The 16,896-nt window shown below is 43.9% G+C and overlaps 1 protein-coding gene across 4 annotated transcripts in view; it reads right to left on the bottom strand.

The window, feature by feature from the left end:
• Window positions 1–16,896, bottom strand: part of LOC309612618 (general transcription factor II-I repeat domain-containing protein 2) — a 54,508-nt gene that overhangs the window by 13,779 nt on the left and 23,833 nt on the right. For 3 of the 4 annotated variants that reach the window (XM_082358541.1, XM_082358542.1, XM_082358543.1), the window contains 6 exons: window positions 13,727–13,846; window positions 11,992–12,175; window positions 11,808–11,836; window positions 10,328–10,382; window positions 9,970–10,013; window positions 6,315–6,392 (listed from right to left, as the gene is read on the bottom strand). In XM_082358541.1, coding sequence (XP_082214667.1) covers window positions 6,315–6,392; window positions 9,970–10,013; window positions 10,328–10,382; window positions 11,808–11,836; window positions 11,992–12,175; window positions 13,727–13,846 — 510 coding nt within the window. Of the gene's footprint in view, window positions 1–6,314; window positions 6,393–9,969; window positions 10,014–10,327; window positions 10,383–11,807; window positions 11,837–11,991; window positions 12,176–13,726; window positions 13,925–16,896 lie in introns of all 4 variants that reach the window. The other variant, XM_082358544.1, reaches the window with a different exon arrangement.

The raw sequence follows: 16,896 nt of genomic DNA, 5'->3' as shown, positions 1-16,896 counted from the left end.
CTTTTAAAGTGTACAGTTCAGTGGTTTTCCATATATTCACAAGGTAGTACAACCATCATCACTATTTCTAGAACATTTTCATCACCCCCAAAAGAATCCCTGTGCCCACTGGGGGTCATTCCTCACTCCCTTCTCTCTTCAGACTCTGTAACCACTAATGGACTTTCTGTCTCTATGGATTTGCCTATTCTGGACATTTCATATAAATGGAATCATGCAATATGTACCTTTTTGTGTCTGGCTTCTTTCACTCAGCATTATGTATTCAAGGTTCATTCATGTTACAGTGTGTATCAGTACTTCATTATTTTTAATGGCTGAATAATATTCCATTGTATGGATAGACCACATTTTGTTTCTCCATTCATCAGCTTATGGATACTTGGGTTGTGTCCACCTTTTGGCTATTAAGAATAATGTATAAGTTTTTGTGTGGACATATATTTTCTCTTGGGAAAATGTAGAATTGGATATATATCTAAGAGTGGAATTGCTGGATCATATGCTCCTCATTTAGCATTTTGAGGAACTGCCAAACTATTCTGAAAAGGAGCAGTACCATTTTACATTCCCAGCAGCAATGTATGAGGATTCTAATTTCTCCGCATCTTCACCAACACTTGCTACTGTCTGCCTTTTTTTAAAAAAAATATTTATTTATTTATTTATTTATTTTTGGCTGCGTTGGGTCCTCGTTGCTGCATGCAGGCTTTCTCTAGTTGTGGAGAGTGGGGGCCACTCTTTGTTGCAGTGCGCGTGCTTCTCATTGCAGTGGCCTCTCTTGTTGCAGCGCACGGGCTCTAGGCACACAGGCCTCAGTAGTTGTGGCGCCTGGGCTTCAGTAGTTGTGGCTCGTGGGCTCTAGAGCGCCAGCTCAGTAGTTTTGGCACACGGGCTTAGTTGCTCCGCAGCATGTGGGATCTTCCTGGACCAGGGCTCGAGCCCATGTCCCCTGCATTGGCAGGTGGATTCCCAACCACTGCGCCACCAGGGAAGTCCTGAGTTCATCTTTTTTTATATGGTGTGAGGTAGAGGTCCAAATTGATCCTTTTGCAGGTGGATATCCAGTTGTTTCAGCACCATCTTTTGAAAAGACTATTCTTTCCCCATTGACTAGTCTTGGGCACCCTTGTTGAAAATCAACTGACTATAAAAATATTGGTTTATTTCTGTACTCTCCATTCTATTCCATTGATTCATATGTCTATCCTCATGCCAGTACCACGGAATACTGATAATGACAGCTTTGTAATAGGTTTTGAAATCAGGAAGTACACATCTTCCAACTTCGTTCTTTTTCAAGACTGTTTTGGCTCTTCAGGGTCCCTTGCGTTTCCATATAAATCGTAGGAAAGTTTTCCAATCCATGAACACAGGATGTCTTTCCATTTATTTAGTTCTTCTTTAATTTCTTTCAACACTGTTTTGTAGTTTTTTGTTTTTGTTTGTTTGTTTGTTTTATAAAATAGTGCAGCCACTTTTTAAAAAATATTTATTTATTTACTTGGCTGCGCTGGGTCTTCGTTGCGGCATGCGGGATCTTTAGTTGTGGCATGCGAACTCTTAGTTGCAGCATGTGGGATCTAGTTCCCTGACCAGGGATTGAAGCCAGGCCCCCTGGATTGGGAGCATGGAGTCTTAGCCACTGGACCACCAGGGAAGTCCCTGTTGTGTAGTTTTTAGTGTACAAGTCTTACACTTCTTTGGTTAAATTTATTCCTAAGTATTGCATTCTTTTTGATGCTGTGGTAAATGGAATTTTTTTAAATTTCAGTTTTTGATTGTTCATTGCTAACATATGGATATACAATTGATTTTTGTATATTGACCTTGTATCCTGCAACCTTGTTAAACTTATTTATTAGCTCTAATTTGTGTGTGTATTCCTTGGGATTTTCTACATACAAGATCATGTCATCTGCAAACAGAAATAGTTTTACGTCTTCCTTTCCAACCTGGATGCCTTTTTTAATCTTACATAATTGCCCTGCCTAGGACCTCCAGTACAATGTTAAAAAGAAGTGGCAAGAACAGACATCCTTGTCTTGTTCCTGGTCTTAGGGGGAAAGCCTTCAGTCTTATAAAGTATGACATGAGCTATATAGGTTTTCTGTAGATGCTCTTAATTATGTTGAGAAAGTTCCCTTGGATTCCTAATTTGAGTGTTCTTTTTTTTAATCACGAAAGGATATTAGATTTTGTCAAATGCCTTTTTCCTACATCTATGGGCATAATCGTGTGGGTCTTGTCCTTTATTCATTATGTTGCTATTCCACTGATTGATTTCCATATGTTGAACTAATCTTTCCTTCCTAGGATCAATCCCACTTGGTCATTGTAGGGTCCGGCCATTCAAGATGGCTGTTCTCCTGTTCTCTGTACATCCCCAGCTCGACCAGTCGCTGCTTCACTCACATGACTACCCAATCCTCTTAATTATAGGGCTTAATTAGTAACTGCCTACATGATTGCCCCCTGCCCCAGCGCTGGTTTCCTGGTTACTGATGAGCCAACCTGATGTCGATTCCCTCTATAAATGGTAGCGTCCTTCTCCTCCAAGTAGTGAAGGTTGCTGTTACGTGCTGCCTACTGTTTGCCGCACGGTGGGGTGTTGCTCCAGGACTTTGCTTCAGATGTGTAAGATCCCTCTGTCCAATAAGCCACTGATGTCTCTGTCGCTGGGCTTTCTTTGGTCTCGAGGCTGGGCAACTACAGGGCTTGCAGACCTGTGGGGTGCAGCCCAACAGTCATGATGTATAATCCTTTTTATATGTTCCTGGATTCATTTGCTAGCATTTTATTGAAAAATTTTGTACGTCTATGAATAAGCGATATTTTTCTGTAGTTTTCTTGTGTTGTTTTTGTCTGGTTTTGGTATCAGGATGATACTGGCCTAACAGAATGAGTTTAGAAGTGTTCCCTCCTCTATTTTTTGTAAGATTTTGTGAAGGACTTTATTATTTTTTTATTTGTTATTTTTTAAAATTTATTTTTTTTGGTTGTGTTGGGTCTTTGTTGCTGCGTGTGGGCTTTCTCTAGTTGCGGTGAGCAGGGTCTACTCTTCGTTGCAGTGCACGGGCTTCTCATTGGGGTGGCTTCTCGTTGCAGAGCACGGGCTCTAGGCGCACAGGCTTCAGTAGTTGTGGCATGCACGCTTAGTAGTTGTGGCTCGCGGGCTCTAGAGCGCAGGCTCAGTAGTTGTGGTGCACAGGCTTATTTGCTCCATGGTGTGTGGGATTTTCCCAGACCAGGGATCCAACCTGTGTCCCCTGCATTGGCAGGCGGAATCTTAACCACTGTGCCATCAGGGAAGTCCCATGAAGGACTTTAAACACTTGGTAGAATTCACCAGTGAAGGCATCTGGTCCTGGGCTTTTGTTTGTAGGAAGTTTTTGAATTACTAATTCAAATTCTTGTTATATGACTATTCAAATTTTGTGTTTTATCCTTAGTCAGTTTCAGTAGTTTGTCCATTTCATCTAGGTTACTCGATTTGTTGGCATATGATTGTTTAGTGTTTGCGATAGGCAGATGCCCCCCGCCCCCCCCCCCCCCGAAGATATCCAAAAACCTGTGAACAGATTATGTTACATGGCAAGGGGCAATTAGGTTGCAGATGGGATTAAGGGTGCTCATTGCTAACCTTCAGAAAAGATTATCTTGCATTATCCAGCTGGGCTCCATGTAATCGATGTACGGGGTATTTAAATGTGAAAAAGGGAAGCAGAAGAGTCAGTGTCGGAGTGGTGTGATTCGAGAAAGACTATGTTAATTCCTTGATCTTGGGCTTTTGTATCCATGTTCCCTTGGGCCTGGAAGGCTTCTCTCCCATATCATGCAGTCAGCCAGGAAGAAAATAGAATGGTACTGATGCTCTGACATCCATCAGCATCAAGGAAGCCTGGGTGCACTATATCTCAGCACAGCTTGTACTGTGCATTCTTCATTTCTGGGGACCCTGGAGATGGGGTCCCTGCGCATGTAAAAGACCTATGGGACTTCCGTGGGTCAAGATGTTATGTGTGCACGTGTAAATGTGTGTCGGAGGTCTTCTGAGAGATCTGTGTTGCAGATGGATCATGAGGTCCTGGTGGGGGTAGCTTCTGAGCACTGGTGGGGCCGTGTTCGCTGGGGGCTCCCCGAGGGCCAGTCGCCATTCTGAGCAGGTCACACTGATTGTCTTTTTGGATTTAAAAATATCTCCCTTACTTAAAGGATATAGACATCAGTACTTCAGCATGTGAGTATTTAACCTAAATGGTTACAAAAACATTCAGTGCTATGGAGTATAGTCCATGATGTTAGGCAACTTGGAACTTTTTGGCATCAAGAAGGAAGCTGTTCTACAAAGATCTCTTGAATAGTTCTGTCATTTCCAAGCCAAGCAGGAGAAAGATTATAAATTCACACATTTAACGTAAATGTTTTTCTTCAAATAACGTACTTCTTTCTGAAAAATTAAAATAGAACGATTGCAGGTACATCTAACTTGTTCATTCCACTGATGACTTTGGGAGCAGAATCTGTAAGTATCCTATCCCTGACTGTACACGATTTGATCAACACCAAGGTCATTTAAGTTCAAAAATATATTCTTGGGAGCCAAGACGTAATTTAATTAAAAGTAGTTTGTTCAGAGAGGCCACGATAGTGAGAGGCCCGCGCACCGCGATGAAGAGTGGCCCCCGCTTGCCGCAGCTAGAGAAAGCCCTCGCACAGAAACGAAGACCCGACACAGCCCCAAAAATAAATAAATAAATAAATAAAAATTAACGGTGCTAATAAATAAATAAATAAATAAATTTAAAAAAAAAGTAGTTTGTTCAAAACAACAGTAATTTAGAAACAAATGTGACACTGATTCTTCATGAGGGTCACATTCAACTCAGCAAGCACATCTGAGTGCTCAGTATGTAGAAAGCCCGGGCTTGGGGCTCCAGGGCAGGAGTAAGATGCTGTGTTTCCTGCCACTAGCTGAGGGAGGCCTGGCAAAAGCATAGATAGCACACGGCAGGTCACACTAAACGCTGGAAGCCCCCTGCAGGAGTTGAGATTCTGACTGTGCCCAGAAAGAAGCGGGGGAACTCCTCAGTGGTCTGCGGGGCAGGAAGGGAGTCACAGGGAGGGATCAGCTTATATAAAAGCCCCGTGGAAGGCGGATTCAGGGCACTTTCAAGGAATCACAGACCGAGCTGTGTGTCTGAAGAGCCCAGGGAGGGTGATGGCTGCGGAGGCAGATGAAATAGGAGGGGAGACCAGAAAGAGCAGGAGGAACGTGGAAGGAAACTGGGACTTTACGGGTGGTGCGGAGCCACAGGCAGTGTGAGTGGGGGAGAGATCCCAGTTTTCAAAGAGCATGTGATTGGGGTGGGGTGTGTGGGATGGATTGAAAAGAGATCCTCTGCCCAGAGGGAAGGAGACTGGTCACAAGGGACAGGCCGGGCGGGGGCGGACGAGGGTGGGGTGGGGTGGGGTGGGGTTGGCCCAGGACAGAGCAATTACAACAGAACTTCCACTGGTCTCTGCCTTTAGATTTTTTGAAACAATTTTTTTTAGTGAAAGTTTCAGAGCTATGTAATGCTGCAGAAAAATTTTCAAAGTTAAGATTTTGTAGGAAACATTTCCGATCTGATAATGTTTGAGGATGTGACTGCAAATCGTCCTGCACTCTGTCTCCATTCCCAGTGGAGCTGGAAGATGGAGAAAGAATCTGAACACCGTACGGCAGTCACAGCGACATGATGGTACCATATCGTCAAACTGACGTCACGCTGGGGTCCAGCGGGATTTTGGTCTTTGGGTAGAGAACCAAGCCACCCAACTGCACACAGTACCCGCCTGTGCCATGTTTGGAAAGTTTGTGTATTTGGTAACAATTGTCTCCTCCCCGTTGAACTTGTATGCTGTCAGTGAAACAACTATTAAGAAAAGGCACTTGAATTTCTTAACTCATCTCCATCTCTTTTAACACTTACTATTTTCTCAGCAACCTAGGGGACAGACTGGACAGAAGAGAATTAAGGCGGGAATATTTTAGAACATACAAAATAATATTTAATAGACAAACTCTAGTAAAACGCAGCCTGAAATGTCTTTACATTCACGGATGCCTAGAATCATGTGGATTCAGGCTAAATATTAATACAATCTATTTTATGACTATAAAATTGTTTACCCTAATGGCACTGTGCTAGATCCTGGGTAAATGTACATGGATCTTTACGACTCTTTTCCTGTTTCTCAGATGGGCGCTAATTAAAAGTTTCCATCACAGATAACTTCTAAAGAAGAAAATTATTATAAAATGATATTACCTTGCATACTATATTCATAGTAATTAGGATCTTCTGATTCTTTCTTGACTGACATAACTGTTGCTTTCGGTGAAATGCCTTTGAATGCAATGGAAATTATAAAATTATGTGTTAGGCTAGACTCACAAACAGAGATATGACTGGCTATTATATCTTCCAGGTTCTGTTTGGATTAACACAGCAACACTGCAATCAGCAAAAGAACTTGTAGCTCATGCACTAGGAACAAATGGTTTATCCATATAAAAATATAAATATAAAATAATAATAAAACAACATAAAGCAAAGAAGGAAGGGAGGAGAGATGGATGGAAGGAAGGAGGAAAAGAAGGGAAGGAGAACGAGGTCTTATTCCCGGTTCGGGGAAATTTTCCCTTTCAAGATGGATGAATATGTACATGCATTTATATGCAATATAAATATTGCAAATATGCTGCTGTAATGGGGCCCAAATTGGCACAGATAATCTTAATTTACTTACTACAACAAAATGAATTTCAAAACCTGGGGAAACTACATTGGTTAAACCAAAAGGCTTTATCAGGGAAAGGTGTAGTAGATGGCAAAAATTGGCCACAAATGTCTTCCATCCCAGTATATACACCTGTTTGCAATGTAACTTTCCCACTCCTATTTTCTAGAAGTGGAAAACTACTCCACCTTTTGAATCTGGGCCTAGCCACGTGACTTGCTTTGGCCAGTGGGATGTAGGCAGAGGCTTGAAAAGTGCTTGTGCATCAGCGTCTGCTGTTTTTGGAACAGAGTTGCCATGTGAATGAGCCTGGAGGATGTGAGACCAAGAGGAGAGGGAGGCCCAACTCTGGCAGCTGAGGCCTCGGCCCCAGGAGTGAGGCCAGCCCAGACCAGAAGGACGGCTTGGCCAACACACAGAATTGTAAGAAAGACTAAATTATTGTTTGAAGCCACTAAGTTCTGGGGTGCTCTTTTATACTGCAATAGATAACTGATACTGAAGTATACATATAATTTAACTGTGAAAGTTAACAGAAGCAAAAACAAAAATTGTGACAAGCTTGGGATTTCACTGTTCAGCATTAATTTACAAGTTGTGGCGGGGGAGGTCGTCTGAAAACCTTTAACAGCTCTGTTGGCATAGGGATAGTAAGACTGGGTATTAACGAATGTGACTGTCAGAAAGAAAAATTTGTTAAACTGAGGAACAGAATGGACACGGCTGATGGCCATATCAGTGAAATGGAAGATTAAGTTGAGGAAATTGCTCAGAAGTGGGACAGAAAGGTAGTCTGATGGAAAGATTAAAGGAGAGCTCACAAATGGAGGTCTACTTGTGCATAAAAAAGAAAAAAGCTCTTTACATGTTTGTAAGTGATCTGAAAGAATTTCCACAAATTGGTTAAGAGCTGTTGCCCTTAAAATGGGGATGGAATTTGAGGTGCAGTGAGATTTAAGAGAGATGGAGCTTTGAGAGGGGAGGAGTGAAGAGGAATTTTACTTATTACTACTTATTACACTACTTATTACCACTTACTACACTGAATTTTTATTTAAAACATGTATAACTTTTGTAATTTATAGTAAAACTTTAAAGTACAAACATTTGATAAATATGTGACAGCTGGGCTGTCAAAGAAAAATTTCTTTTCAATGCAGGCAATTGAAAGCAGATTTGATGGTGCAGAATGCAGAATTGCTTCAGCCTTTCCTCAAAATACGAGGGGGGAGGGGGAAATTCAGAAGTTAAAACCATTTAAACGTTCTGTGCAGCAAGTGCTACACAAACATCAAAGGAAATAAGGCCAATGGATGGTCAGCTCACAGAAGCCTGCAGGCACCTGGAAGCAATTTGTATCATGAAATCCATGGTAGAAAGTCACATTATTAGGGAGCTTGTTTATAGGGCATCACATCTCCAAAGAGAGGCCTCAACAAAAGAGCCCTATTTTAAGGCTGGTGGGAGACACTCATCCACCCAATAGCTGGTGAGGAGGGAAGGGAAGGTGGTGGGGCTGTGGATCCTTGAAAGGCCCCCCCCGGGGAGAGCTGACAACCCCTCACTCCCACCCCATTTGTTTTCCCGGTTTCTGAGAGGAGACTGTGGCTTGGGGGTTTTAAATTCTCTGTTACCAACAGAGATGCAGGCAGAATGTATCTGAGCTTGGAAACGCACCCAAGGCTAAGATTAAAGGGGCAAGCGTGTAAGGCATGTCATGTGTAAGTGGGATGAAGACACCACAGCTGAATTCTGTTGGCTGAAATATTTGGCTCCTTTTCATTGACTTGTGTTGGTTTTACCTAGAATAACTAAAATGGACAGGCACTCTTATTTTTCAGGCTGACATTTAAGGTGGAGCTTCTACCAAGCACATGTTTATCTGTGGATAGGAGTGACCCTGGGGTATGACAAGGGTGGATTCAGGCTACTCCTGCCCCAAGGGACTGGGGAGGCAGCTGAGCATAAACCACACCTGACACCTTCAGCAAAGCTCGTGCTCTGACCTCCATTTCACTGGTGGTAACATCTCTCTTCGCCTTCTCTCTCCATCTTTTCTTAATATTGAATATTTTTCTTTTACATTATCTCAGATTTAACTTTAACTTTACATTTGGAATTGTTTATTTCTTATTTCTACGTTGCTTTTCTAAACATTATTAACTTCTCATTTTACCCCGTATAGTCAGCTTGTGTTCATCTTTATCTTTTTGAGGTTTGAGTTTCAGTTTTATGTGCTTGTTTATTTTAGGTTTTCTAACGTTTCTACTTCTAATGCTTTCAATATTTTTCCATACCTTGATTAAACATTTGAGTTAAAAAAATTTTTTTCTATTTTTAACCTTTAACATTTTTCCTTCTAATGCCATTTCTTTTTTTTTGAGGCATGGGAGAGCAGGGATGGGGGTTAACTACTCTCACCGTCAAAGAGGGATTTTTTTTCCCAGTATACTTTGTCATAGTAATGTATGTCTATTGTAGAACATTTAGAAATGACAGAGTGTAAGAAAGCAATAAAATAAGCTATGTCCGAAAATAAAAACACTGCTTTATTCATAAATCAAATTCATATTCCAAATGTGTATTCAAGACTTTTTACTCATTTAGCAGTCAAGTTCTAATTTCCATATAATTAAAATAATAACTTTGTCTACAAATGTATCTACTTAATAACATCTTAGTACCTAATATTTATTGAATTAGAAGGCTTTTTTTCTAGATATTTGAGTAAAATATGATTATTCTGCAAATAAGGCCCCCGTTGAGGTTAATTAGTGCCCTATCCCCATTATCTTATTGATTCTTTGGGATTTTCTACCCAAATATGGACCAATATATCATCTGCAAATTAAAGACAGTTTTAGTTTGTCATTCCCAATCCGTATACCTTATATTTCCTTTTCTTGTCTTATTGTATTAGCTAAGACTTTCGGTATGATGTTGAAAGGGAGTGATGACAGGGGACATCCTTGCCTTGTTCCTGATCTTAGTGGGAAAGATTCTAGTTTCTCAGCATGAAATATGATATTAGCTGTAGGTTTTTTGTAAATTTTTTTTTATCAAGTTGAGGAAATTCCCCTCTATTCCTGGTTTACTGAAAGTCCCATTTTTAAGTGAAACAAAAGAAAGGAGTCAAATAATGACCTGCTGAACACCTGATTCTACAAGCATCAGTGTACATACCAGAATCTTCCATGGGTTCAGTCTTCACATTGATGGGGGCACAGCTAAAAGGAGAAGGGAATGCTGGTTAAGATGGGCAGGGTGAGAACTGCCCAAAGGCATCTGGACACACTGAATCTAATCCCCAGATCTCCACACCATCATAGGTTCCCCTCCCCCCCATCAAACTGAATGCAAAGCTACCTCAACTTTAATATTGTAACAAATTATTCAGAAAGTTAAAGGTGTCAATGAATATATTCTTATAAACCCAAACATCCTTTTGAATAAAGAATATGTAACAAAATAAGACATTCCATAGCCTAAACACGAATACATTTGGGTTAGATGTGGACTTAATTTTTTATTTCTCCCTTACCTTTCACTTGGTGATGTCACTGACCTCTCAGCATCTGTTACCACCCCAGGCCCACCTGTGCGTGAGTAAAAAGACACACGCTAGCCCCTGTCTGCACCTTGAAATATGACAACATTCAAAGGCACATACAGGGAAAGCGAATACAAAGAGAACAGAATTCCTGGCTCTAGGTCATCATGGAATAGCAGCGGAGGAGAGACCAACTCAAAGCAGCCCCCGGGGCCTGGGCCATCTGTGTGGGCACAGTGGGGGCCAAGGAGCAGACCTGTGCCCGAGCGACCTCCGGCAGGTTACTAAGCCTCCTCGTGCCTCAGTTTCCTCGTCTCAAGATGGTGGTTGGGTGAGGATTAATTAATACATGCAAAGTGCTTAGAACAGTGCCTATCACAAAATACGTGTCAGCAGCTATTACCGTGATTCTATAATGACAATACAAGCCACCTGGGACAACAGTCACCTGGTCAGCTGCCACCCCTCACCCTCCAGCCCCTCCTTTAATGTGAGCTGGGGGACCCCAGGGACTCGCAACTGCTCCAGAAATACTTGCTCCGTGAGTAGCCCACGCACAGGAGTGTCCCATTGCCCTCTGTACCCCGAGGTAGGCCATGTGGACAGTAGGACCCTCCACCCACCCCTGCCGCCTGGCTTCTGTACCTATATAGGCTCAGATATAACACCCTCTTTAGACCTGGTCTTTCATGAACAGCTATGGCCCAAGGTTTCCAACTATGATCCAGAATAATAATCTGAGAAAATAAGGAAGTGGGCATAGATGGATCTCTAAATGCTCCTGGTAAAATTACTATTTCCTTTTTTGGTCCCTTCATCAGTTGAGGAGCTTATGATGGGGTCCTGGTTTCCCAAACATGGTCTCAAACACCCTGCACATAACTTTCTGCCTGACCACATGGAATGGGCTTCCTGGGGGAACCAAGCTATTGAGATCCTGCTTATCTTGGGGGCCAGCTCCTCCAGGGAGCTCTTCTGACCACACAATTCTAACCCCTTCCGGGGGTTCTCAGGGATTTCCTCCACGGGTCACCCCTGGTTCTCTGAACAGTCTCTTTCCTTCTCCCAGACCATGTATCTCAGAAGCACGGGAACGGTCACACAGCCCGGACCACTCCTGAATCCCACAACGCCTGGCCCGTGGTTGGTGCTCAAAGACCAGGAAGTCACTCCAGCATCCTCACACTCCTGTGCACACGGACAAGGTAGATCTCCTGCCCTCCGAGGGCATGCGAGCTGGCGGGAGGGTAGCGTCTCGGCTCTCAGGCTGGCTACGTGTGTTTCCCTGAGCTGTAGTCCCTGCAAACATCACCACCACCCCTGGCCCCGGGATCAGAGGTGGCCTCCTCAATGCAGGAAAGACAAAGCAGAAACAAGCTTTAGAATGTGCCAAACTTGCATTTTAATTAAGAAAAGCAGAACTGGTTTAGCAGTCAAGGGCAGTCACCAAGTATGAGAAGCTGTCACTTACCTAGCTGATTCACGGGACCCAGGAAGGGTCTGCAAGAAAACCAATACTGTTACCCGACATGCACACACAAGACGGACAGATTAAACATCTGAATAACCAACTTCTAAACATAACGGGACAGAATTAACTAACTGAAATTAAGCTGTCAGTTTATCAGCTGTTAGGAGGGGGTAGAGCCTATCACCTGTTGATAAGGAATGAAATCCCCGCTTTGTTCTCCAAAATCCACTTCAGGGTTGCAAGGTCATAGTTCTCAGGGTGTTGAAAGGGGACCCCTTCTGGGAGCCCCTGCACCACCACGGCTGCCTGGTCCCTCAGCATCTTCTCGTAAGGAACAGGCACCATCGCTGTCGTCCCCAAGGCTTTGCCTAGAAGAAGCAGCAGGACGTCTTTAAACAATATGAGCGTAAATCCCTGAGAGTCAATTTCACGTAGTGTCATAAACACAGGTGGTGGTGTTTGGTTCTGAAATTAAAAGCCTAAAGTGTCCTATGCCTCTATATCTCAAGTTAATAAAATTTCCGACCAAAAGGCCAAAAGAAAAAGTATAAAATGTTTTCCTTTAAATCTTCACATAAGAGAATATAATAGGTTGCATAATCTATAAAAATATTGAATCACAGGGGCTTCCCTGGTGGCGCAGTGGTTAAGAATCCGCCTGCCAATGCAGGGGACACGGGTTCGAGCCCTGGTCTGGGAAGATCCCACAGGCCGCGGAGCAACTAAGCCCGTGCACCACAACTACTGAGCCTGCGCTCTAGAGCCCGTGAGCCATAACTACTGAGGCCGCGTGCCACAACTACTGAAGCCCGTGCGCCTAGAGCCCGTGCTCTGCAACAAGAGAAGCCACCGCAATGAGAAGCCCGCGCACCGCAACAAAGAGTAGCCCCCGCTCACCACAACTAGAGAAAGCCCGCGCGCAGCAACGAAGACCCAACGCAGCCAAAAATAAATAAATAAAATAAATAAATTTATTAAAAAGAAAATATTGAATCACTATGTTGTACACCTGAAACTAATATAATATTGTAAGTCAACTATATTTCAATAAGTAAATTAATTAGCTAAAAATAATCTATTTCCAAAAGAAAGAAAATAATAGGTCTTTTTCTCCATTCTCTTGGAGGTTGCACAATTCAGGGGGCTCACCCTGGTGTACCCAGGGCTGCAGGGAACACCCTGAGGTTACTCAGGCTGCAGCCAAAGAGGATGAGAGCCCTGCCCAAAGCTGAACTGTCCCTGTGTCACACTGTACAGATTGGGCCAACCTGCCTGTAGAAAGCTGAGTCCACCTGGGGATGTGTCGGTCTCTCTGCACTGGCTGACCAGCCCCGAGGTGCTGGAGCTCCATTTCTCATATGGAGGTGTAGCCTGAGACCCTAAGATCCCCTATGCCGGAGGAGTCCCCCAAATCCAAATGCTCACAGGGACCTGCAGGTCACATAGATGTTTGCAGCTGTCTAGGAATGATGATCCAGGCCCTAAGATGCTAAGGTGCTTCTATCACAAGTACAACACCTGCAGACTTCCTTGTTATCTAGCTTTTTAAAGCACTGTGTGGGTATTAAAAAAAAATCCGTCTCCATGCCTGTGGGAAGATGTGGGTAGGCGGGGAGACCAGTGAGGACGAGGCTGGTGCGTGAACCAACCATGAACGTCTGTAATAACTGCATGGCCATGGGGAGGGGGCTCCGCAAAGACTGAAGGCTGATGAATTCAGAGGTTCCGACGGACCAGAAGAGACCAAGTGGTCTTCCGTAAGAAGACTTGATCGGGTACTTAACTGGCTCTCCCCTTGATGTGAATGTGGATTTTTCCAACGTTAGAGACGGTCTAAATAGTCACGCTGATAAAATGATTTCTAATACCATCTTCTGTAGTGAACTATTCAGACAATTAATGCTTAAAGTGAGCTTTACCGTAACAAAAGCAGAAATAGTCCTCGACAGCTTTTCTGAGTATTTCCATTTCTCCTGAATCAATCTGCATCCCGTTGGCAGGGCCTGGGGGTTTCACCTCCTGCAGCCCTTCGGCAATGCCTGTAAACGAGTGATCAGTACAAAGTCAGTATTCAAGTATCTGTACTGTACATTTCCTTAACGTCCATGCTTCTGGTACTGAAAGGAAAAAGGGGAAAAAAAGGAATAGACATAAAACAAGATCTTTTTTTTTTTTTAATAAATTTATTTATTTATTTTTGGCTGCGTTGGGTCTCTGTTGCTGCGCGCGAGCTTTCTCTAGTTGCAGCGAGCGGGGGCTACTGTTCGTTGCGGTGCACGGGCTTCTCACTGTGGTGGCTTCTCTTGTTGCGGAGCATGGGCTCTAGGCGCGCGGGCTTCAGTAGTTGTGGCATGCGGGCTCAGTAGTTGTGGCTCATGGGCTCCAGAGCACGGGCTCAGCAGCTGTGGCGCACAGGCCCAGCTGCTCTGGGACATGTGGGATCTTCCCGGACCAGGGCTTGAACCCGTGTCCCCTGCATTGGCAGGCAGATTCTTAACCACTGTGCTACCAGGGAAGTCCAAAACAAGATCTTTTAATTTAAAAAAAAAACAACACAACAAAGAACAGGCTATTTATGATGAACAGGATAAAATAACATAGTGATCATCTCTGAAATGAATCTATTGATAAACAATAAATAATTCAACATATAAGGAAATATTAGTAGTTCAGAGGAAATGGTAACAGAAAATTGTTTGCTGGGAATTCCCTGGCGGTCCAGTGGTTAGGACTCCGCACTTCCACTGCAGAGGACTCGGGTCCCATCCCTGGTTGGGGAACTAAGATCCCGCAGGCCGAGCAGGGAAGCCAAAAAAAAAAAAAAAAAAAAGAAAAGAAAAGAAAGAAAATGATTTGCTATCCAGTCTGCGAGTGACGGTCACTGTGTAGGAAGACCCTCAGCACTGGGCAGCTTCGGGACCAGCCCCCCGGTCAGCTACTACTCCAAAAGTTTTGAAACTGTTTGTTTGTTTTCATCAGGGTTAGTCAAGACACAGAAACCACACATTAATTTGAACAGGGAAAGTTTAATAAAAGAATCATTAGTGGGACTTCTCTGGTGGTCCCGAGGTTAAGACTCTGTGCTCCCAATGCGAGGGGCCTGGTTCGATCCCTGGTGAGGGACCTAGATCCCACATGCCGTAACTAAGAGCCTGCATGCTACAACTAAGACTTGGTGCAGCCAAAAAAAAAAAAAAGAATCGTAGTAACAAGGATGAACTGCTAAGGGGTAATGAGAACTCTAGACAACACACAAGTAACAGGCAGCAGGAGTATCAACTACCACAAGGGCTGAGGGAGCAACTAATCCTGGAAGGGAGTCCCCCCGAGGCTGAGATCTAGGCCTCTCTGGGGAGGGGGCAGAGTCCGCAGGGGTGCCACAAGCTGGGGCTGGCAAGCAGGGACCCGTCCTCTAGAGGTGCTAGTGGAAACCACTGGCAAGTTGCCCCCGGGGTGCCGCCAGATTCGCTGTTGCAGGGAAGCTGTTCCCTGGGGTGGTGGCAGAACTCTGGAAACCACCCGTGGGGTGATGCCAGCAGAACTTTCTAGGAGGCCCCTCTCTCGGGCACTGGCGGAACTAACTCCCTGGGAAACTGCCTGTGGGTGTGGTGCCCCTGGGATTTCTCTGGGAAGCTTCCTTCTGGAACTTTCTGGGACTTCTGTGTGACTTGCTGGGCAGCCGGCCAGGATGCAGGTGAGCCAACTGGATGCTGTGTGCGGCAGGGGTGCCCCTGGGAATCCCAAGTGCAATTGGCCACCGCGTGCTACAGGTGCAAGCAGGTGAGAGCCCGCTGGAAATGGGAAGAGAAGTGCCTTCCTCCTCCAGGGACCTCCTGAAAAAGCCTCCACGGTAGGTCCTGGGCCAGCTGCCACGGGAGAAATGTTTACAGGGTCCAGTTCCAGTATCACAAGGCAGGACAAAGAAGGGTGGACTTGCAGTAGAGAGGCAGTAACTTGAAAACCGTCAAAGTGATTTCTTGGGCCAGAGAGGCTTGTACGATGGAGTTACGTTCTAGGGTCAAATGTAAGGCAAATATCATGCACAGACAGAATTATACTTGAAAACCCTCAGACATCCAGGAAGTACAGGATATATATAGTTTTGTGTAAACAATTCTGCAAAGCAATTCCTAGGCATGTTCACATATCAGAACCAATTAGGCTGAAAGAAGGAAGCAGGTGAAAACCTATGTGTGTTTGGTCATTCAAACAATTTTGGCCCACAGGTAAAATAAGAGGTAAACAGAATAATTGACAGTACGGCCTGCAGGTTTACTCCAGAGGTCAGTGAACTACAGCCTGGGGCCACACCCTGCCCGCGGCCCGTTTTTTGTATGACCTGTGAGCTAAGAGTGGTTTTTCATATTTTGAAATGGTTAAATAAGTTCAAAAGGACTTACTTCATGACCTGAGAAAATAACACGAAATTCCCATTTCAGTGACGTAAGTAAAGTTTTATTGACCAGGTGCATTCATCGCCATATCACCTGCTTCTACTTTCATGCTACAAAAGCAAGGTGAGTGGCTGCAACAGAGGCTGTAATGACCCAGAGACTAAAACATTTACTATCACTCCCGTTACAGAGAAAGCTCGCCAGTCCCTGGTTTACTTTATATTGCTTTAATATTAAGCACTTATAACCCTAACCCAGGTTGATTCTAAAGTCCTTCTGTTTTGAGGATTAAATTTGTGAATGCTTATACAGCAGGGAGTTGGTTTCTAACTTCAGAAGGCAGGTAAATGTGTTTTTGATGCAATTCCATGGTAATTTTTCCTTACTTCCAAGACAACTTCTAGAGAAATAACCATCACATATTCAAGAATGACACCCAGCATTACTGTTCCAGCGATGGCAGAGAAGTGTGTATTTGCCAGGAACAATGAATGATAAGCTCTGGACAAAATGAGAAGATCAACTACTTGAAAGCACTGAAGAACAACCAGAAACAGGCGAAAACAGGAAGGAATGCTATCCTCGAAAGAAGGGAAGCACACATATGGAATGAGCTGCACATTCACCTGGCTTTTCCCCCATGGGAACTCCTGACTTCCTGTGGGACTCAGGGAGAAATAGAGCTTAACCAAAAA

Source organism: Balaenoptera borealis (assembly GCF_965194805.1).
Source record: "Balaenoptera borealis genome assembly, chromosome: 16".
NCBI lineage: Eukaryota > Metazoa > Chordata > Mammalia > Artiodactyla > Balaenopteridae > Balaenoptera > Balaenoptera borealis.
This window is presented reverse-complemented; position numbering and strand designations above follow the sequence as displayed.